The 23,059-nt window shown below is 39.1% G+C and overlaps 1 protein-coding gene and 1 long non-coding RNA gene across 34 annotated transcripts in view; both read left to right on the top strand.

The window, feature by feature from the left end:
* The window catches only part of CARF (calcium responsive transcription factor), an 89,250-nt gene that overhangs the window by 4,392 nt on the left and 61,799 nt on the right, over positions 1-23,059 (top strand). For 32 of the 33 annotated variants that reach the window (XR_004269130.1, XR_004269129.1, XR_004269126.1 and 29 more), the window contains exon 2: positions 752-914. The exons of the other annotated variant lie outside the window; for it this stretch is intronic. Coding sequence is in view for 1 of the 32 variants with exons in the window: in XM_032278613.1 (XP_032134504.1) it covers positions 873-914 (42 nt within the window). In the remaining 31 variants the exon portion in view is untranslated. The remainder of the gene's footprint in view (positions 1-751; positions 915-23,059) is intronic. 33 annotated transcript variants of the gene reach the window in all.
* Positions 4,094-21,455, top strand: LOC116551924. The gene is made up of 3 exons (XR_004269131.1): positions 4,094-4,227; positions 4,954-4,958; positions 21,445-21,455. It is a non-coding gene; the product is annotated as an uncharacterized LOC116551924 (long non-coding RNA).

The raw sequence follows: 23,059 nt of genomic DNA, 5'->3' as shown, positions 1-23,059 counted from the left end.
AAAAAAAAAAAAAAAAAATAAGCTTGTCAATTCTAGGGCTTGGGAGGTAGGGTGTGGGGAGAGGAGCTTTTATTTTAAAGCTTCTTGTGTCTCCAAAACATGCCCTATAAAATATTTTCATTGAGGAAAAATGTAATTTGCTAGAGGTCTTTGTTTCAGTGGTAGTTATAAAATATGATAATTTAAGTATTCCAAATCCCTGATTTTAGGCAAGGAAACAGACACAGAGACATTGCTACCTGTCCCAAGATACATGCAATTATCTGTAAAGTCATTTCTTTTTTTTTTTTATTTTTTTTTTTGGGACGGAGTTTCTCCTTTGTTACTCCAGGCTGGAGTGCAATGGCGCGATCTCGGCTCACCGCAACCTCCGCCTCCTGGGTTCAGGCAATTCTCCTGCCTCAGCCTCCTGAGTAGCTGGGACTATAGGCACGCACCACCATGCCCAGCTAATTTTTTTTTTTGTAGTTTTAGTAGAGACGGGGTTTCACCATGTTGACCAGGATGGTCTCAATCTCTTGACCTCGTGATCCACCCGCCTCGGCCTCCCAAAGTGCTGGGATTACAGGCATGAGCCACCGCGCTCGGCAAGTCATTTCTTGTCTTTAGTTTTATTCAACTGAGTTCTATTCAGTTGATGATTCTACCACACCCGGCTGATAATGGTTATTTTAAAATAAAACCTGCATAACAAAATCTAATAATTTTCTTTATGTAAATAAATTATACATTAAATACCTTCTCATTACAGAGAAAATGCTTCTGTGAAGACACAAAGCTTTCACATAAATGAGGCTACAGCTATCACGATTTAGTGACCCCAAAAGTAAGAACTTCAGTGGACAAGAAAGGACATTTATGGGGTTAGTAGAATGCTTGAGGCCTGGAATTTAAACCTGAGCCACTATCTGAAGGTAATAATTTTATTTTTAACTAATTGAAAGTAATAACTTTATTTTAAAAACTTAACTATTATCTGTTACATATTTTAAAAGTCGAATTACCTTTGTTTATAGGTACTTTGTACCATTTATGGTTACCAGTTGGAAAAGAACATTTTATACCTAGTTATTTAATATGAATATCTTCATTCTTAAAAACTTTACTTTGACAGAGTTAATTGGCAGTTAGGGATAAAAACTCATAGCATGTCATATACTGACATTCAGGATAGTTGGGAAAATCAGCTATTTTTAAGTCACTCTGCAGTTGTCAGGATTGAAGAAGATAAAGCAAACTGTTAGAAGAAAGGAAGAAGGAAGAAGTAATACTTTTCGCTAAATCCAAATTATTTTTTTAAAGTGTGTCTATAACTTACATATGTACTTTTGGCTGGGTACAGTGGCTCACGTCTGTAATCCCAGCACTGTGGGAGGCAGAGGTGGGTGGATCACGAGGTCAGGAGATTGAGACCATCCTGGCCAACATGATGAAACCCTGTCTCTACTAAAAATACAAAAATTAGCTGAGGGTGGTGGCACATGCCTGTAATCTCAGCTACTTGGGAGGCTGAAGCAGGAGAATTGCTTGAACCAGGGAGTTGGAGGCTGCAGTGAGCAGAGATTGCGCCACTGCACTTTAGCCCGGTGACAGAGCAAGACTCCATCTCAAAAATAAAATAAAATAAAATAAAATAAAATGTACCTTTAATCTCCATTTCAACTATGGGTTAGGTCGATTGTCATACTAAACCCCAATTTTCCGTATAGAAACTACTTTAATATTTTCTCAGTTTAACCACAAAAAGCTTTTTTAACCCACAGATTTTCATTCCGAGAAGTCAGTAGAAAATAAAGTTATCTTTATTCCATTGGCAAAATCCCAATATGGGCAAAATTCTGCAGTAGGTCCTCTATCAACATACTCCCCAGCCCTTAGCTAGTGTACGTAACCTAGGGCAGTCATTCTTCCTGGGTCTTGCACTGCTGCATCTAGTGCAGGCCTACTGAATCCCTCTAAGTTCTTTGAGTCTCAGAGGTACTTGCTTTCTCATCTCCAAGTAAAACTTTTCACTCCCTTAGGGTACTCTTTTTAACTCATTTTAAAGGAAGAAATCTATCCTTACATAAATTTATACAAATTTGTTAATGGCTGATGTTCTCTCCAAAAATTTTATCTTTTTTTTAAAAAAAGGGTTTATTAACGTCAATGAAAATTTTACTGATGAAATTTCAGAGTGAGTGTGTAAAAGTCAATAAGGTAAGAAAAATTTAGACTAGTGAAGGGTAACTTGCAGTGGGATCAGGGTACCTGTCAGGAAACTGGGAATATGTGGAATTCTTACCCCTAAGCTATTGACAGTTTTTACAACTCCTTCATAAACTCCACTTCTCACTCTGTTCTACCTAATGTTTTCTCAATAGCTGCAATGCCTGCATAGTTAGAGCTCTAGCTTTTGGGTGGTGTTGGAGACAGAGCTTTTTGTATGTTAGGGTACTGCTTCTAATTAAATTGCAACCAGGAAAAGTTGAAAACAAAAGGGAAGGAATAGTTTCTTTTAACATCTTTAATTTGTTAACCTATCCAGAAAAAGATTTAAAGCTATGGATTATTGACTAATAGAATAAGAAGAGAGCTTTCTCTATTGCCTTGAAAATGTTTCTATTGTCATAATAGAGTACGGACTTTGAAATCAGCACATGTAGGTTTGAGTTCTTGCTCAGCCACTCAGCATATTTGTAATCTTGGGACAGTTACTTAACAGCCTATCCTATATGTAAATTGGAGCAAGTAACTGAATCACAGCTGTTGAAAGGGTTACATAATACAAGGCAAAACACGTTTAATATAGTGCCTTACTGTGGTAAGTGCTCAATAAATGATAACCTTATAATTTTGAGCAATGAAACTCAGCTTCGTGTTTTATAAAATGGTCGTAATAATAGGTCCTATATCACAGAATAGTAGAGTGATTGTTAATAATTCTAGTTCATACTTATTTAGGGTAGTTGAGATTCAATACATTTTAAATTATTTTATAACTATGACAGTTAAATTTATATATTTTGAAAGTCAAGAGCTCTCAGAAATATTGAGAAATTAATTTTGATGTCATTATGTTTAGACAGTGAATATTTCAATATATTCAGTTTACTTTAGAAAATTAAGCCAGGCATGGTGGCTCACTTGTAATCCCAGCAAAAGTGGGCTAAGGCAGGCAGATCACTCAAGGCCAGGAGTTCAAGACCAGCCTGGCCAACATGGCAAAACTCCTTCTCTAATAAAAATACAAAAATTAGCCAGGCATGGTAGTGAGCACCTATAATCCAAGCTACTTGAGAGGCCGAGGGCAGGAGAATCGCTTGAACCCAGGAGGCAGAGGTTGCAGTGAGCCGAGATTGTGCCACTATACTCCTATACTCCAGTCTGGGCAGAGCAAAACTCTGCCAAAAAAAAAAAAGAAAGAAAGAAAGAAAAAGAAAAACTGTATTCTAATTGTATTCTTGACAATTTACTTTAGGTTAGTAAATTGTATTCTTTTTTTTTTTTTTTTTTTTTTTTTGAGACGGAGTTTTTCTCTTTTTTCCCAGGCTGGAGTGCAATGGCGCGATCTCGGCTCATCGCAACCTCCGCCTCCCGGGTTCAGGCAATTCTCCTGCCCCAGCCTCCTGAGTCGCTGGGATTACAGGCACGGGCCACCATGCCCAGCTAATTTTTTGTATTTTTAGTAGAGACGGGGTTTCACCATGTTGACCAGGATGGTCTCGATCTCTTGACCTGGTGATCCACCCGCCTCGGCCTCCCACAGTGCTGGGATTACAGGCTTGAGCCACCGCGCCCGGCCAGTAAATTGTATTCTTAATGGACAGAAAAAAAAAAGATAAATTTTTAAAATGTATTTCTAAAATACCTTATTTTTAATAAGCCCCTCAATAGGACCTTATTTGCAGTTGAATCTAACTTTGTAAAAGTTTTCCGTTTTTTTTTTTTTTTGAGACAAAGTCTTGCTCTGTCCACAGGCGCTAGGCTGTAGTACAGTGGTGCGAACTTGGCTCACTGCAACCCTTGCCTCCCAGATTCAAGCAGTTCTCCTGCCTCAGCCTCCCGAGTAGCTGGGACTACAGGCACGCGCCACCATACCCAGCTGATTTTTGTATTTTAGTAAAGACACGGTTTCACCATGTTGGCCAGGATGGTCTCCATCTCCTGACCTCATGATCCGCCTGCCTTGGCCTCCCAAAGTGCTGGGATTACAGGTGTGAGACGCTACGCCCAGCCAAGTTTCTTGTTTTGAAAGAGTTCTTCTATATTTCTGTTCAGTGCACATTAGAAGTCAGTCGATGAATTATAGTTAAATGAACTTTAAAAATCAGGATAATCAACTCTTAGAAACATAAAATTTTAGAACTGGATGGGATCTTAGAGCTTACTTACTGATAATTTAAGGAACTGGAAATTGAAGTTCAGAGAAGTTAACGATTTGACTGTTTCATTGAATCTAGGCAGATCTCATGTTCTTTTATTTTGTTTTGAGAGGGTCTCACTCTGTCACCCAGGCTGGAGTACAGTAATGTAATTACAGCCCACTGCAGCCTTGAACTCCTGGGCTCAAGTGATCCTCTCACTTCAGCCCTCTGATTAAGTAGCTAGGACTACAGGCATGAGGCATCACACCTGGCTAAATTTTTTTAGTGTTTGTAGAGATACAATCTTGCCTTGTTGCCTAAGCTGGTCATGAACTCCTCGCCTCAACTGATCTTCCTGCCTTAGCCTCCAAAAGCACAAGGATTACAGCCATGAACCACTGCATCTAGCTCCCATGTTCTTTCTCTGCTACATTTATTAGACATTCGTGAATTTTTAACATTAGCCAGTAATACTGAAATAGAGCGTTTTAGTCTTCTAAAAGTGTAAAAGTTTTGCAATATTTTTCAAAGACAGTATAGAGAAAAGTATATTTAGAATCTCAAACTAAGCCCGGAAAAGTTTTGATTATATCAGTTAGATGACTAGCATTTGTTTTTTTCTTTTTGTGGGTTGCCCAGTCTAGTCCTGAACTCTTGGGCTCAGGCAATCCTCCTGCCTTGGCCTTGTGTACAGATTTTTGTGGGATATAAGTTTTCAGCTCCATTGGGTAAATATGTAGTAGTGCATTTTCTAGGGTATATGGTAAGCCTATGTTTAGCTTTGTAAGAAACTGCTGAACTATCTCCTAAAGTGGCTATACCATTTTCCATTCCCAGCAACAACAAATGAGAGTTCCTGCTGTTCTGCATCCTTGTCAGCATTTGATATTGTCAGTTGTTTTATTTTAGCTATTCTAATAGGTGTTTGTGATAACCAAATTTTTATTTCATTTGCAGTTCCCCAGTGACGTGATGTTAAGCATGTTTTCATATGTTTAGTTGCCATCTGTATTTTCTTTGGTGAAGTGTATCTTTTGACCATTTTTTTCCTCTTTTTCTTTTTTTTTTTGTTATACTTTAAGTTCTGGGGTACATGGGCAGATCGTGCAGGATAGTTTCATAGGTATACACAAGCCATGGTGGTTTTCTGCATCCATCCCCCATCACCTACATTAGGTACTTCTCCTAATGTTATCCCTTCCCAATCCCCTCACTGCCTGCTGTCCCTCCCCTACCCCTTCTACACCCTAACAGGCCCCAGTGTGTGATGTTCCCTTCCCTCTGTCCATGTGTTCTCATTGTTCAACACCCACTTATGAGTGAGAACATGCGGTGTTTGGTTTTCTGTTCTTGTGTCAGTTTGCTGAGAATGATGGTTTTCAGATTCATCCATGTCCCTGAAAAGGACATGAACTCATCCTTTTTTGTGGCTGCATAGTATTCCATGGTGTATATGTGCCACATTTTCTTTATCTAGGCTATCCTTGATGGGCATTTGGGTTGGTTTCAAGCCTTTGCTATTGTAAGTAGTGCTCCAATGAACATATGCGTGCATGTGTCTTTATAGCAGAACAATTTATAATCCTTTGGGTATATACCCAGTAATGGGATTGCTGGGTCAAATGGTATTTCTATTTTTATATCCTTGTGGAATTGCCACACAGTCTTCCACAATGGTTGCACTAATTTGCACTCCCACCAACAGTGTAAAGGTGTTCCTGTTTCTCCACATCCTCTCCAGCATCTGTTGGATGTTAAAAACATCCAAATTTTTTAATGATCATCATTCTAACTGGTGTGAGATATTATCACAATGTGGCTTTGATTTGCATTTCTCTAATGACCAGTGATGATGAGCATTTTTTCATATGTTTGTTGGCTGCATAGTCTTATTTTGAAAAGTACCCGTTCATATCCTTTGCCCACTTTTGGTTGGGGTTGTTTTTTTCTTGTGAACTTGTTTTAGTTCTTTGTAGATTCTGGATATTAGTTCTTTGTCAGATGGGCAGCTTGCAAAAATTTTTTCCCATTATGTTGGTTGCTGGTTCACTCTAATGATTGTTTCTTTTGCTGTGCAGAAGCTCATAAGTTTAGATCCCATTTGTCTATTTTGGCTTTTGTTGCCTTAGCCTTTGGTGTTTTAGTCATGACGTCCTTGCTTATGTTTATGTCGTGACTCATATTGCCTAGGTTTTCTTCTAGGGTTTTTATGGTGTTAGGTCTTATGTTTAAATCTTTAATCCATCTGGAGTTAATTTTTGTGTAAGGTGTAAGGAAGGGATCTAGTTTCAGCTTTCTGCACATGGCTACCCAGTTTTCCTAACACCGTTTATTAAACAAGGAATCCTTTCCTCGTTGCTTGTTTTTGTCAGGTTTGTCAAAAATCAGATGGTTGTAGATGTGTGGCGTTACTTCCGAGGCCTCTGTTCTGTTCCGTTGGTCTTTTGACTGTTTTTAAAACTGGGTTCCTATTGTTGAGTATTTAAAGTTTTTTGTATATTTGGAACACAAATCCTTTATCAGAATGTATTTTGCAAACATTTTCTTCCAGTTTGTGATTCGTCTTCTCATTTCTTTGATATTGTCCTTTCCAGAGAGCAGAAGTTTTTTTTTCTTTTTTTTTTTTTTTTTTTGAGACAAAGTTTTGCCCTTGTCACCCAGGCTGGGGGTCAGTGGTGCGATCTCACTGCAACCTCCATCTCCCAGGTTCAAGCAGTTCTCCTGCCTCAGCCTCTTGATTAGCTGGGATTACAGAGGTGCACCATCACACCCAGCTAATTTTTATATTTTTAATAGAAACAGGGTTTCACCAATTTGGCCAGATTGGTCTCGAACTCTGGACCTCAGGTGATCCCCCCACCCCACCTCAGCCTCCCAAAATGCTGGGATTACAGGCATGAGCCACCATGCCCAGCCGACAGCAAAAGTTTTAAAAAATACAACAAGAAAGGGATGATCAATGAAAGAAATAACTAATAAACTGGACTTCTTTAAAATTAGTGTTGTATTTTAAAAGTCATTGCCATACCCAAAGTCTTCTAGGTTTTCTCCTCTGTTACCTTCTAGGAATTGTATACTTTGAGTTTTAGTTATATGATTCATTTTTAGTTAATTTTTTTTTTTTTTTTTTTTTGAGACAGCATTCACTCTTGTTGCCCAGGCTGGAGTGCAATGGCATGCTCAGCTCACTGCAACCTCCGCCTCCTGGGTTCAAGTGATTCTCCTACCTTAGCTTCCCCAGTAGCTGGGACTACAGGCACCTGCCACCACACCTGGCTAATTGTATTTTTAGTAGAGACAGGTTTTTTCCATATTGGTCAGGCTGGTCTCAAACTCCCAAATTCAGGTGATCTGCCCGCCTCGGCCTCCCAAAATGCTGGGATGACAAGCATGAGCCACTGTGCCCGGCCCATTTTGAGTTAATTTTTTTTTCTTTTAACTTTTTTCTTCTTTTTTTTGTCATGCTGCTGATAATTTGTTTAATTTTTTTAGGGGTGAAGTGTTTTTTTTTTATTGATTTTTTTTTTTTTTTTTTGCATATAGATGTCCATTTCTTCCAGAACCGTTTGTTGAAAAGACTATTCTTTCTCCACTAAATTGCTTTTATTCCTTTGTTAAAGATCAGTTGACTGTGCAGATCTATACCTAGGCTCTCTATTCTATTCTTTTAATCTATTGACCTGTTGTTTTTTTTTTTGACAGTATCATGTTGTTGTTTTGAGGCATAGTCTTGCTCTGTTGCCTAGGCTGGAGTGCCGTGGCATGATCTCAGCTCACTACAACCTCTGCCTTCTCAGGTCAAGCGATTCTCGTGCCTCAGCCTCCCTAGTAGCTGGGATTACAGGTGTGCACCACCACACCCAGCTAAATTTTGTATTTTTAGTACAGATAGGGTTTCACTATGTTGGCCAGGCTAGTCTCAAACTCCTGACCTCAGGTGATCCACCCGCCTTGGCCTTTCAAAATGCTGGGATGTGAAACACCATGCCCCACCGGTATCATGTTGTTTTGATTAGATTGTCATAGGTTTACAGTAAGTCTTTGAAATTGGGTTGCATTAGTCCTCCAAGTTTGTTCTTCTTCAGTATTGTTCTGGCTATTCACGTAAACTTTAAATCAGTTTTTTGATATGTACAATATAACTTGCTATATTTTTTTTCCTGGTTTTTAGGGACAAGGTCTTGCACTGTCACCCAGCCTGAAGTGATATGCTATATTTTGGTTGGGATTTATTGAATGTATAGATCAAGTTGGGAAAAATTGACATCTTAACAATATGGAGCCTCCTTATCTATGAACATGGACTATCTCTCGACTTATTTAGATATTTGATGTTTTTATCAGAATTTTATAGTTTTCCTTATATGGTTCCTGTGCATATTTTATTAGATTTATACCTAAGTATTTCTCTGTCTCTCTCCCTCTCCCTCTCTTCTTTGCTCCTTCCCTCCCCCTCTCTCTCTCTCTCTCTCTCTCTCTCTCTCTCTCTCTCTCGCTCTCTCTCTGGTGCTAATATAAATAGTGTTGGGTTTTGTCTTGTTTTGTTTTTTTGAGATGGGGTCTCACTCTGTCACCCAGGCTGGAGTGCAGTGGTGTGATCTCGGCTTACTGCAACCTCCACCTCCTGGGCTCAGGGAATCGTCCCACCTCAGCCTCCCAGATAGCTGGACTACATGCACATGCCACCACACCCAGCTAATTTTTATATTTTTAGTAGAGACAAGGCTTCGCTGTGTTGTCCAAGCTGGTCTCAAACTTCTTGGCTCAAGTGATCTGTCCACCTTGGCCTCCCAAAGTGCTGGAATTACAGGCATGAGCCACCAGACCTGGCTGGTATTGTGCTTTTAAATTTCAACCTCTAATTTATGATTCATTGCTCAAGTATAAGAAAATAGTTGACTTTTGTGTATGAGCCTTTTATCCTGTAACCTTGCTACCTTGCTAGAATTGTTTTCTTATTTTTATTTATTTATTTATTTATTTATTTATTTTTTAAGATGGGGTTTCACCATGATGGTCAGGCTGTTCTTGAACTCCTGACCTCAGGTGATCCACCCACCTCGGCCTCCAAAAGTGCTAGGATTACAGGCATGAGCCACCGCACCTGACCTAGAATTGCTTATTAGTTCCAGGAGGTTGTTTTTTTGTTTTTGTTTTTGTTTTTCTTTGCCTTTGGGATTTTCTACAAAGACGGTTTTGTCGTCCCAAAGTGTTGGGATTACACGTGTGAGCCACCAGGCTCTGTCTTAAAAAAAAGACTCTGTTAAAAAAAAAAAAATATATATATATATATATATATACATATATATGTATGTATGTGTGTGTGTATATATATATATATGTATGTATGTATGTGTATATGTATATATATATAGAGAGAGAGAGAGCTGGTTTTGGTATTAGGGTAATACTGGCCTCATAGGATGAATCAGGAAATGTTCCCTCTGCTTCTGTTTTCTTTAAGATGTTACAGAGCACTGGCACATTTCTGCTTTAAATGTTTGGTAAAATTCACCAGTAAAACCATCTGGGCCTCTTGCTATTTTATAAGGTTATCAATTATTGATTCAGTTTCTTTTATAGAAATTTGCCTATTCAAATTACATATTTCTCTTTGTATGAGTTTGTTATTGGCTTTTGTTCACAGTGAGCTTGTTTACTTTTTCTTTTTTAATAGTTAAACTTTCATGCTGATAGGGCATATGCAGACACTTTGTTTTTTTGTTGTTTTGTGTTTTCTTTCCAGCTTTTAAGGTGAGGTAGTATGCATGCAGATTTGGTACATGGGTGAATTGCATGTTGTCAGGGTGTGGTGTACAGATTATTTTGTCACTCAGGTAATGAGGATAGTACCTAATAGGTAGTTTTTTGATCCTCATCCTCCTCTCACCATCCAACCTGAAGTAGAATCCAGTGTCTATTGTTCCCCACTTTGACCCAGACACTTTCTGAGGTTTATACTCTAAATATAGTGACAAAAAGTTATTCTCACTTGAATAAATCTAGAGCTCCCTCCTGAAAGTGTGACTTTGTTGCTACAAAAATGTTTTAGAATTCTTTAAGGGCCTGTAATTGTTTTGAATATTAAGGAAATTTACAGTGGCAAATAATCTAGTCACTAGCTTCTTTTTGTCCAATACACATTTCATTAGTCTGAATCCCTCTACTTTGAACCAAGTTCATGAAACTCCTGTTTTATTTAATTGAGCTTTGAAATTTTGTATGTCCCACTGTTTTGTCATAAAAAAGTATAATTTTGTTACCCATTAGTGTTCTAAGTTGAATTTCCAAAGTTCTTTAATTCCAAAAAATTTTAGATCTATGTAAACACCTCAGTAAATCTGAAGAAATTTCTTTTACCTGGCCATCAGACAGCTTTATAATAAATTAAATTCTATATTTAAGTCAGTTTCTTTTGCATTTTCCATAATTATCTTAGTTAGTTAGCAAGCATGAGTTCATTTGAAATGTTCACTTCCTCTGTGATATCATGAAATAAACCTGATTTTAAAAAGTCAGACATAGTTATAAAACATACAGAATATAAATTTTATACATAGAGACTTTAGGTGTCTTGATTATCCTTTTATCTCCAGCACATAGAACAGTATTTGTCATACAAGTGTGGAGTAATAATTCATTGAATGAATGAATATCTGCTTATAAACATACATGCTTAGAAAAAACCTGGAATAATACACAAAAATGTTAATAGCAGTAATTTTTGTAAAATTATGTGAGTAACTTTCTAATGTTGCTACATTAACATATATTTGTTATAATGACATAAATAATAAAACTTAAAAATTTATTGAAAAGACATATTTTTTTCCTGAGATGGGGTCTCACTCTGTCACCTATGGAGTGTATTGGTAAGATTATGACTCACTGTAGCCTCAAACCTCTGAGCTCAACCAATCCTCCTGCTTCAGCTTCCCAAGAAGCTATAGGGACTATAGGCACATACCATCATGCCTGGATGATTTTTTTTTTTAGTAGAGACAGAGTCTTATTATATTGCCCAGGCTGATTTCAAACTCTGGCTTCAAGCCATCCTCCCACCTTGACTTCCCAAAGTTCTAGGATTACAGGCATTAGCTACCACACCCAGCCCTTGAAATTTTTTTTTCCTTTGAGACAGAGTCTTGCCCTGTTACGATTGTGGCTCACTGCCTCACCCTCCTTGGCTCAGGCAATCTCTCTACCTCAGCTTCCTGAGTAGCTGTGTCCACAGACACATACCACCACAACTAGCTAATTTTTAAAAATTTTTTTGTAGAGATGAGGGTCTCACTATGTCATCCAGGCTGGTCTTGAACTCCTGGACTCAAGTGACCTGCCTGCCCCAGCCTCCCAAAGTGATGGGAATACAGGCGTGAGCCACCATGCCTGGCCTGGAACGAGACGAGAATGCCCACTCTCACCATTCCTGTTTAACATAGTACTGGGAGTCCTAGCCAGAGTAGACAAGAGAAAGAATAAAGAGCATCCAGGCCCAGTGCTGTGGCTCATGCCTATAATCTCAGCACTTTAGGAGGCCAAGGTGGGTGGATCACCTGAGGTCAGGAGTTCAAGACCAGCCTGGCCAACATGTTGAAACCCTGTCTCTTCTAAAAATACAAAAAAATTAGCTGGGTGTGGTGACAGGCTTCTGTAATGTTAGCTACTCGGGAGGCTGAGGCACAAGAATTGCTTGAAAACCTGGTAGGTAAAGGTTGCAATGAGCTGGGATTGAGATCATGCCACTGCACTCCAGCCTGGGTGACAGAATGAGACTCCATCTCAAAAAAAGAAAGAAAAAAGAAATAAAGAGCATCCCCATCCCAGTTGGTAAAGAGGAAGTCATACAGTCAAACTGTCGATATTTGCAGATTATGTGATTGTTTACTTAGAAAACCCTAAAGACTCCTCCAGAAAGCTCCTAGAACTGATCAAATAATTCAGCAAAGTTTATGTACACAATTAATTTTGTACAGTAGCTTTTCTGTACACCAGCAGCAACCAACCTGAGAATCAAATCAGGAACTCAACCCCTGTTACAATAACTGTAAAAAAAATAAAATACTTAGGAATATACCTAACCAAGGAGGTGAAAGACCTCTGCAAGGAAAACTACTAAACACTGCTGAAAGAAATCATAGACAACATATACAAATGAAACATACTCCATGTTCATGGGTAGGTAGAATCAGTGTTGTGAAAATGACACACTGCCAAAGGCAATGTAGAAATTCAGTATAATTCCGATCAAAATACCATCATTATTCTTCACAGAATTAGAAAAAATCCTAAAATTCATATGGAACCAAAAAAGAACCTGCATAGCCAAAGCAAAACAGCAAAAAGAAGAAACCTGGAGGTATTACATTCCCTAATTTCAAACTATACTATAAGGACATACTCACCAAAATAGCATGGTACTGGTATAAAAATAGGTACAGAATAGAGAACCCAGAAATAAACCCAAATACATACAGCCAACTGATTTTTGACAAAGCAAACAAAAACATAAAGTAGGGAAATTAGACCCTATTCAACAAATGCTGCTGGGATAATTGGCTAGCCACATGTAGGAGAATGAAACTGGATCCTCATCTTTCACCTTATACAAAAATCAACTCAAGATACATTATGGACTTAAATCTATTGTGGTTTTAATTTTTGTTTCCCTAATGGCTAGTGCTGATCAGCATTTTTTTGTGTACTACTTGTTAGTTATATGTCGTCTTTAGTGACGTTGTATCTTCAAACATCTTGCCAATTTTTTTTATTGATTTGTCTTATTGAGTTGTAAAAGTTCTTTAAAGTTTGGATATAAGGCCTTTGTCAGGTATATGTTTTGAAAATATTTTTTCCCATCTTTAATGAGAACAGTCCAATTTGTAAATTTTAAATTTTGACAGTCCAATTTGTAGATTTTTTTCTTAGATATTTTGTCCTGTTTGTTTCATGTTTAAGATATCTTTGCCAAGTCCAAGGTACAAAAATTTTCTCCTGTGTTTTCTTCTAGAAGTTTTATCATTTGATAATCTGTGATTCATTCCAAGTTTATTTTCTATATGGTGTGAGGTAAGGGTCAAAGTTTATTGTTTTACACATGGCAATTTAGTTGTTTTACCACCATTAGTTAAAAAGTGTTCTTTTTCTTTTGATGTATTGATATCTTTGTCAAAAAGCAATTGACTCCCACCTAGAAATAGCTTCTGAGCTCCGTCACAAATTTATCCAGTTTAGCCTGCTTGCCTCCACTACATCCTCCACTATATCTATCAGGGTGACCCAGAAGTCCTACAAGGTGTCCACCTCTGGTTCTTAGGCCCTTGGCAGCTACTTATACAAGAGTGGGCCAGGTGTCTACATTAACTCCTCAAGCTTCTCCTGGATGGGCAACAGCAGCAGCTTCCAGGGTGGCCTGGGCCCTGGCATGGGTCTGGGGGGAGGCTATGCCAGGCCTGGTGGTATGGGGGAGCATCACAGCTGCTACAGTGAACCAGAGCCTCCTGAGTCCCCTTAAGCTGGATGTACACACCAGCTGTACAAAAGCTTTTTAGTTTGATACAAATCTATTTTTGCTTCTGTTGCTTGTGCTTTTGAGGGCTTAGCCATAAAATCTTTGCCTAGACCAATGTTCTGAAGCATTTACTCTGTGATTTCTTCTGGTAGTTTTATAGTTCCAGGTCTCAAATTTAAGTTTTTAATCCACCTGGAGTTGATTTTTGTATATGGTGAGAACTAGGGGTCTACTTTAATCTTTCTGCGTACTGATAAAGTTTTCCCAGAATTTTTTTTATCAAAGACTGTCCTTTCCCCAGTGAATATTCTTGGTGCCTGTACTGAAATCAGTTGGCTGTAGTGCATAGATTTTTTTCTTGGTTTTCTATTCTTTTTCATTGGTCTATGTGTCTGTTTTTAGGCCAGTAATGTGATATTTTGGTTATATAGCTTTGTAATATATTTCAAAACCAGGTAGTGTGATGCTTCCAGCTTTGTTCTTTTTGCCTAGGATCTATTTGGCTATTCAGGGTCTTTCGTGGTTCCATACAAATTTTAAGTTTTCTTTTTTCTATTTCTGTGAAGACTATCATTAGGATATGGGGGTTTTGTTGTTGTTGTTGTTTTTGTTGTTGTTGTTGTTTGAGATAGGGTCTTGCTACATTGCTACGTTGAACTCCTGGGCTCAAGCAATCCTCCTGCCTCAGCCTCCTGAGTAGCTGGGACCATTGGTGTGTACCATTGTACCCAGCTCATTGGTATTTTTATACGGATTGCAGTGAATCTGTAGCTTGCCTTTGGTAGTATGGTCATTTTTACAATATTAATTATTCCAGTCCATAAATGGATGTCTTTCCATTTTTTGTGTGTGTTCTCTTCAATTTCTTTCATTCAATGTGTGTGTAGGTTTCGTTTGTTTTTTCGAGACAGGGTCTCACTCTGTTGCCCAGGCTGGAGTGCAGTGGTGCGATCTCGGCCCACTCCAACCTCCGCCTCCCAGGCTCAAGCAATTCTCATGATTCTCATGCCTCAGCCTCCTAAATAGCTGGGATTATAGGTGTGCATCACCATGCTTGCCTAATGTTTGCATTTTTAGTTGAGATACGGTTTCACCATGTTGTCCAGGCTAGTCTTAACCCCTGACCTCATGTCATCCACCTGCCTTGGCTTCCCAAAGTGCTGGGATTATAGGCCTGAGCCAGCACACCTGGCCTCATTCAATGTTTTACAGTATTTAATGGTATCCCATAATTCTTATAGGCTTTGTTTATTTTCATTGCTATTTCCTTCTTTTCTCTTACTAATTTCAAATGATCTATGTTCAAGTTCAGAAATTCTGTCTGCTTGATTAAATCTGCTATCAAAGCTCTCTATTTTATATATTTTATTCATTGAATTCTTCAGCAGCAGGATTTCTGTTTTATTACTATTATTTATATCCCTTCATTGAATTTTTTCTTCATATTGTGAATTGTTTTCCTGACTTCATTGAATTATCTATTTGTATTTTCTTATATCTTGTTAAGTTTAAGATCATTGTTTTGAAAAATTTTTGGCAATTCGTTGACTTTGTTATCATTAGAGTCTATTACTAGAGAGTTACAGTTGTCCCTTGATCAGAACGGATTTGAACTGCACAGGTTGTGTACTCGGATTTTCTTCAGCCTCTACCACCTTTGAGACAGTGGGACCAACACTGCCTCTTCTTCCTTCACCTCAACCTGTTCAACTTACATTTAGATGACGAGGATGAATACCTTTATGATGATCCACTTCCCCTTAATGAATAGTAAATATATTTTCTCTTACAACTTTCTTAATTAACTTTTATCTAACTAACTTTGTTACAAGTATACAGTACGTAATACATATAACATAAAATATATGTTAATTGACTGTTTATATTATTGGTAAGGCTTCCAGCCAATGGTAAGCTGTAATTAGTAGTTAAGTTTTGGGGAAGTCAGAAGTTGTACACACATTTTTGACCATGTGAGCAGTTGGTACCCCAATTCCTGCATTGTTTGAGGGTTAGCTGTATTATGTTCCTTTGGTAGCATCATATTTCCTTATGTTTCTGTGTCAATGTCTGTGTATTTGGTGGAACAATTGCCTTTTCCACACTTTCTCGAGTGGCTTTTGTAGAGAAAGACTTTGACCTGCAGTTGGGTTTTGTGGCAGCCAGGAAGGGTGTGGTGTATGTTTCTATACGGGTACAGTGGTATAGTTTCCATGTAGCTTCTTCAGCTGCCTTCAATGTCAGCAATAACTGGGTGCTCAGTAGGGTAGTCTGTAGAAGTTTGTGGCAGTGGCAGTGCCTGTGGCAGCATAGGTTGTTAATGTCCTTGGTGACAAAGGCTTTTGGAGTACTCCTAATTTTCTCCACAAAGGGAAGACTTAACCAAGGTGTCAAGTCTGACACAGCCTACAAGTATCTACAGTAGCACTGGGTTCCAGGTACTGGTGCTCAGAGCAGCTATGGGGCTGGGTGCTAGACACAGGGTCTGTATTAGTCTGTTCTTGCACTGATATAAACAAATACTTGAGACTGGGTAATTTATAAAGAAAAGTGATTTAATTGGTTTATGGTTCTGCAGGCTGTACAGGAAGCATTGTGGCTTCTTCTAGGTAAGCTTCAGGAAGCTTTCAATCACGGTGGAAGGCAAAGGGGGAACCAGCATTTCACATGGCAGGAGCAAGAGTAAGGGCGAGGGGAAGTGCCACACACTTTTAAACAACCAGATCTCATTATCTTGAGGAGAGCTCCTGGGGGATGATGTTAAACCATGAGAAACCTCCACTATGATTCAATCACCTCCCACCAGGCTCCACCTCCAACATTGGGGATTACAATTGAATGTGAGATTTGGGTGGGGACACTGACCCAGACCATATCAGGGTCTCACAAACCTACTGTGGCACCTGAGTTTGGGGCTACAGGTTAGGTGGCAGAGTTGGATGTAGACTGACCTCAGAGCTAGGATCTGTGACTCTCAGATACCCTCTAGCAGCTCAGGCCCAGGGAGCCAGGTTGTAACTATGATTCTTTTCTGAGGGGCAGGGCACAGAACTGGCCCAACTATAGGGACAAAGGAAGGCTGTGTCAAGTCTGCGGTACAGCCACAGTTTGGGAACATAAGCCAGCAGGGCTTGGTGATAACTCAAGTCCCGGGGGGATGAAGCACTGTGTAGTAGTAACTCTAGTCCCTGGGACGGTGGGATTTGGTAGTATCTGAGACTCTGTGAGGTTAGTTGCTGCAGCAGCAAATATCCCAAAGTGGTGGTACAACTGTTGTTTGGGCCCTGGGGGTATAGGGAACAGCATAGCAATGACTCCATTCCATGTGGAGAAGGGTGTCTTAGCAGCTTAGACTCTAGGGGTCTAGTCTAGTTCCAGGAAAGAAGATTTCTAGAGGAGTTTGGTCTGTAGGGCAGGGTGTCTCAGCTCAGCCACTGCTCTGTTTCCCTAGGACACAGGATACTTTGTCAGTTCAGCCCTGGGATGGGCAGCTGCTCAACTTGGCCACAGCACCAGTTCTCCATTGGCCCATGTGCTACTTCAGCTTAAGCCTGGGGGGCATGACTGTTTGGGGAGACCCAAGCATCATTTCCTGGAATGTGGGTAGTTGCTTCACCTTATGCACTGGAGAGGCATGACTGCTCTGAGCAGCTAAAGTATTGTTTCACTAGGAGGCAGGATACTGCTTCAGCTCTGGCCTGAGGGGGTGATAGGAGTGGTAGATGGGGTGGCTCCACCTCTGCTTCCCCCCACCCCTGTACGAGAGTATAACAGCTGTTTGCAGCTCAATTTAGGAATGTTGGGCCACTGGGTTAGGGTGGGTCGGTTGTGGCTTAGCCCCAGGGATAAAGGATAACTGTGGCTACTCAGCACCAGAGCAAGACATACTCCAGCCATAGTTCTGATTCCAAGATGGCATAACACAGTAGCTACATGAACTACAGTGCTTGATAAACAGTGTCAGTTTTTCCTCTCAGGGCAGCACAGCAGTGTAGACTCCAGACAGCTTCCTAAGCTGGGCTTGGTGCCTGTGATGAATGCAGGGAACCCCAGTGGTGAGGTCTGTTGATAGGGTTGGTTGCTGGAATCCTCTCGTTTATCTCCTTGCTGCAGGGAGAAGTTCTTCCTGGTTCTTGGCTGTTCCCAGTTGGGGGATTGGGTGGTGGAGGCCAGATGCATCCTTGCATTCTCTATGTGGCCATGTGGCCATCCAGAGTTTCTGTGCTTACCAATGCTCTCCCTCATTTATTTTTGTTAAAATGTAGTTGTTTCTCATTGTTCTGATTGTCTTTTCTTTATGAAGGAGATGAACGCTAGCGACTTCTAGTGGGCCATCTTGCTAATATAACCTGCCTACAATATATTGCTGTTAACTGTAGTCACTATGATGCACTGTAGATCTCTTGAACTTATTCCTCCTAATTGAAATTTTGTATCCTTTGGCCACAGTCTTTTTTTTTTTTTTTTTTTTTTAAATTCACACGCCACTATACAAATGGGAAACACAGTTTTCTTTTCTAATATGCAAGTTTAAAGCAGGGGTGTCCAGTCTTTTGGCTTCCCTGGGCCACACTGGAAAAAGATGAATTATTTTGGGCTATACATAAAATACACTAATGATAGATGATGAGTTTAAAAAATGCAAGAAAAAACTTCTCATAATGTTTTAAGAAAGTTTACGAATTTGTGTTGGGCTGCATTTTAAGCTGTTTTGGGCTGCACCACAGGCCACAGGTTGGACAAGCTTAGTTTAAAGGCTATAAATTTCCCTTGAAATTTTACGTTAGCTGTATCCCACAAGTTTTGATACATGGTATGTTCTTTATGGTTCAGATCTAGTATTTGTAGTTCCATGTGAATTTGAGAAGAACATGTGTTCTTTAATTGTTCAGAACGAATTTTAAATTTGTCCAGTAAATCAAGCTTTTTCTGTTTCCTTACTTTTGCTTGCTTAACTTGAGATAATTATGATGAGGTCTTGTACTATAATAATGCATTTGTCAATTTGGCTCTAAATTCTATCCATTTTTTTTGAAAGTTGGTTTTTCTTGTTGCCGTTTGATTATTTTTTGAGACAGGGTCTTGCTTTGACACCTAAGCTGAAGTGCAGTGCCATGATTACAGCCGACTGCAGTCTTGATCTCCCAGGGTCAAGCGATCCTCCCACCCCTGCCACCTGAGTCCCTGAGACTGCAGGCGAGGACCACCGCATCTGGCTGATTTTTTTTTTTTTTTTTCCTTGTAGAGGCAGGGCTTCAACATGTTGCCCAGGCTGGTCTGAAACTCCTGGGATCAAGCAGTCTGCCTGCCTAGGCGTCCCAAAGTGCTAGGATAACAGGCATGAATCACTGCACCTGGCCTAAAAAAATTTTTTTTAAAGAGAAATTTCAAAACTATACAGGAGTAGGCTGGGCACGGTAGCTCACGTCTGTAATCCCAGCACTGTGGGAGGCTGAGGTGGGCAGATCACATGAGGTCAGGAGTTTGACACCAGCCTGGCCAACATGGTGAAACCCCATCTCTACCAAACAATACAAAAGTTAGCCAGGCATGGTGGTGTGCACCTATAGTTCCAGCTACTTGGGAAGCTGAGGTGGGAGAATCACTTGAACTGGGAAGGTGGAGGTTGTAATGAGACAAGATCATGCCACTGCACCCCAGCCTGGGGGGCAGAGTAAGACCTTGTCTCAAAAAAAAAAAAAAAAATGTGTGTGTGTGTGTGTGTTTTTTTTTGTGTGTGTGTGTGTGTGTGTATATATATATACATATATATATTCTATAGTATCATATTTATATATAATATATAATTATATATAATATAATCTTATATAATACACTTCTATATATCTATTTAAATATATTTATATTTTTATCTTATAAATATATTTATAAAAAATATATTTATGCATATGTATTATATCTACATATATATACACACACACATAGGATTAGAATAGTAAATGAAGCCTGTATACAATTATGAATATATGACTAATCTTGTTTTACTTATTTCTCTATCAATTGTACCCTTTTCTCTGACTTTCGTATTTATTTATTTTTTTGAGACAGGGTCTCACTTTGTCACAGAGACTGGAGTGCAGTGGCACAATCCCAGCTCCCAGGATAAAGTGATCCTCTTGCCTCAGCCTGCCAAGAAGCTGGGACTACAGGCACACACCACCAGGCCCAACTAATTTTTTTGATCTTTAGTAGAAACAGGGTCTTGTCATGTTGCTCAGGCTAGTCTCAAACTCCTGGGCTCCGGCGATTCACCCACCTCGGCCTCGAAAAGTGCTGGGATTACAGGCATGAATCACTATGCTCAGCCTGACTTACAGGCATGAGTCACTATGTCCAGCCTGACTGGACAGTCTAATAATTTTACCTATAAGTATTAATATTATCATACCATTCACACACCTAAAGGCACCAAAAAAATTGTTTTTAGAATTTGTTGCACTCTGTTGTACAAGTAGTGCAGTGCAGTGATGCAGTCACAGCTTACTGCAGCCTAAAACTACTGGGTTCATGCCATCCTCCTGCCTCAGCTTCCCAAATAGCTATGACTACAGGCTTGTGCCACCATACCCAGCTAATTTTTTTTTTTTTTAATTGAAACATGAGTCTCACTCTGTCACCAGGCTGGAGTGCAGTGGCATGATCTCAGCTCACTGCAACCTCCACCTCCCAAGTTCAAGTGATTCTCCTACCTCAGCCTCCCAAGTAGTTGGGACTACAGGTTCATGCCACCATGCCCAGCTAATTTTTCTATTTTTAGTAGAGACGGGGTTTCACCGTATTGGCCAGGATGGTCTGGATCTCTTGACCTTGGTGATCTGCCCGTGTTAGCCTCCCAAAGTGCTGGGATTACAGGCATGAGCCACCCCACCCAGCCACTAATTTGTTTTTTTTTAAGTTTCTTGTAGAAACGGGGCTCAGGCTGGTCTTGAACTCCCATGCTCATCTCAAGTTCCTGTCCTCAAGTAATCCTCCCACCTCAGCCTCCCAAAATGTTGGGATTATAAGTGTGAGCCACTGTATCCAGTCCCCAAAATTCCTTTTTTTTCCTTTTTTCATGAAATGCCTGAACATTGCAAGAAAAATTCCTTAATATGAAATATCTAGTCCACATTCACATTTTCCTGCTTGCATGTACACATGTGTGTATATTTACACACACATTTTGGTGGTACTATTTTTTTAAATTGAGGTGAAATTCATATAACCTAAAATTAATCTTTTTTAAATGAACAATTTAGTGACATTTGGTGTATTCACAATGTTGCAAAAGTGCCATGTAGAGTTTCAAAACACCTTTATCAGCCCAAAATAAAATTTTGTATCCATTAGTTGTTTACATCTGCTAGCAAGCCTCTGGCATCCACCAATCTACTTTCTTTCTCTATGGATTTACCTATTCTGGATATTTTATGTAAATAGAATCATATAACATGTGACCTTTTGTATATGGCTTAGCTTTTGTCACATAGCATAATAGAATTTTTTTGTTTGTTTTTAGACAGGGTCTTGATCTATCTTTGGGCTCTACCTTTGCCGTTTTCATAATTGGATTATTTTGGATTGTAGTCTTTTTGTTGTTGAGTTGTATGAGTTCTCGACGTACTCCAGATCCATATCAGATATGTGATTTGCAGATAGCTTCTCTCATCTATGGTCTTTTAACCCTTGTCATGGTATCCTTTATACAAAAATTTTTATTTTGATGATGTCCAATTTGTCTGTTTTTTCTTTTGTTACTTGTCCTTTTGGTGCCATATCTAAGAAACCATTGCCAAATCCAGGGACATGAAGATTTACTCCTATGTTTTTCTTCTAAGAGTTGCATGATTTTAGTTTTTATATTTAGCTCTTTGATCCATTTTTTGTTTTTGGCATGTAGTATGAGGTAAGAGTTCAACATCATTTATTTTCATGTGGATATTCAGTTGTACTGGCACCATTTGTTGAAGATAGTATTCTTTCCTCACCAAATGCTTTTGGCTTGGTTGGTCAGAAATCATTTAACCATATGTATGTATTTCTGGACTCTCAATTCTGTTGTATTTATTGCTCTACATTTCCTTCTGAGTACTTCTTTTGTTGCAGTTCATAAGTTTCGATATATTGTGCATATTAACATTGCTGTATTTTATATACTGATGTATTATCTATCATCATACCTTCTAGATTTACAGGCATGTTTTAGTTCTGTAGTGTTTTATTTCAGTCCTTAAAACACACATAGAAAATTATAATATTGATAGTATTATTTTATATGAGACTAGATTTTTTTATAGTTATTTGTTTGCTTACCATTTTTTCAAGCATCTCAGGACTTCTTTCTGCTATAATATTTGGTTTCTTGAAATACATATATACTTTTTTTTGCTGAAGTAATGTGCTTTATTCAGTTACCTAACTTGTAAGAAATACAGAGGTAATTCCTATACCAAATATTTTATACTTGATGTATATTTTTTCTCTCCCTTCTATAATGTGCTCGTATGGTATAACTGTTAGTTATTTATTTATTTATTGCTTTTTGAGACAGAGTCTTGCTCTAGTTGCTCAGGCTGGAGTGCAGTGGCGCAATCTTGGCTCACTGCAATCTGTCTCCCAAGTCTAAGTGATTCTCCTGCCTCAGCCTCCTGAGTTACTGGAATTACAGGCGTGTGCTACCATGCCAGACTAGTTTTTGTATTTTTAGTAGAGATGGGGTTTCACCCTGTTGGGCAGGCTGGTTTCGAGCTCCTGACCTCAGGTGATCCACCCACCTTGGTCTCCCGAAGTGCTAGGAATACAGGTGTGAACCACTGCACCTGGCCGACTGTTCCTTTTTTAAAAAAAATTTTTTTAGATCTTGTTTTGCTATGGGTACATAGTAATTGTAGATATTTATGTGATACATGAAATGTTTTGATACTGACATGCAATGTGTAGTAATCATATCATGCAAAATGGGGTATCCATCCCCTCAAGCATTTATCCTTTGTGTTACAAACAATCAAATTATACTCTTCTAGTACTTTTTAAATATAATTAAATTATTGACTGTAGTAACCCTGTTGTGTGCTATCAGATATGAAGTGTATCATAAATGTGGCACATATACACCACGGAATACTATGCAGCCATAAAAAAGGATGAATTCGTGTCCTTTGTAGGGACATGGATGAATCTGGAAGCCATCATTCTCAGCAAA

This window comes from Sapajus apella, unplaced genomic scaffold (genome assembly GCF_009761245.1).
Source record: "Sapajus apella isolate SASKATOON/1434 unplaced genomic scaffold, GSC_monkey_1.0 scaffold10, whole genome shotgun sequence".
Taxonomy (NCBI): Eukaryota; Metazoa; Chordata; class Mammalia; order Primates; family Cebidae; genus Sapajus; species Sapajus apella.
This window is presented reverse-complemented; position numbering and strand designations above follow the sequence as displayed.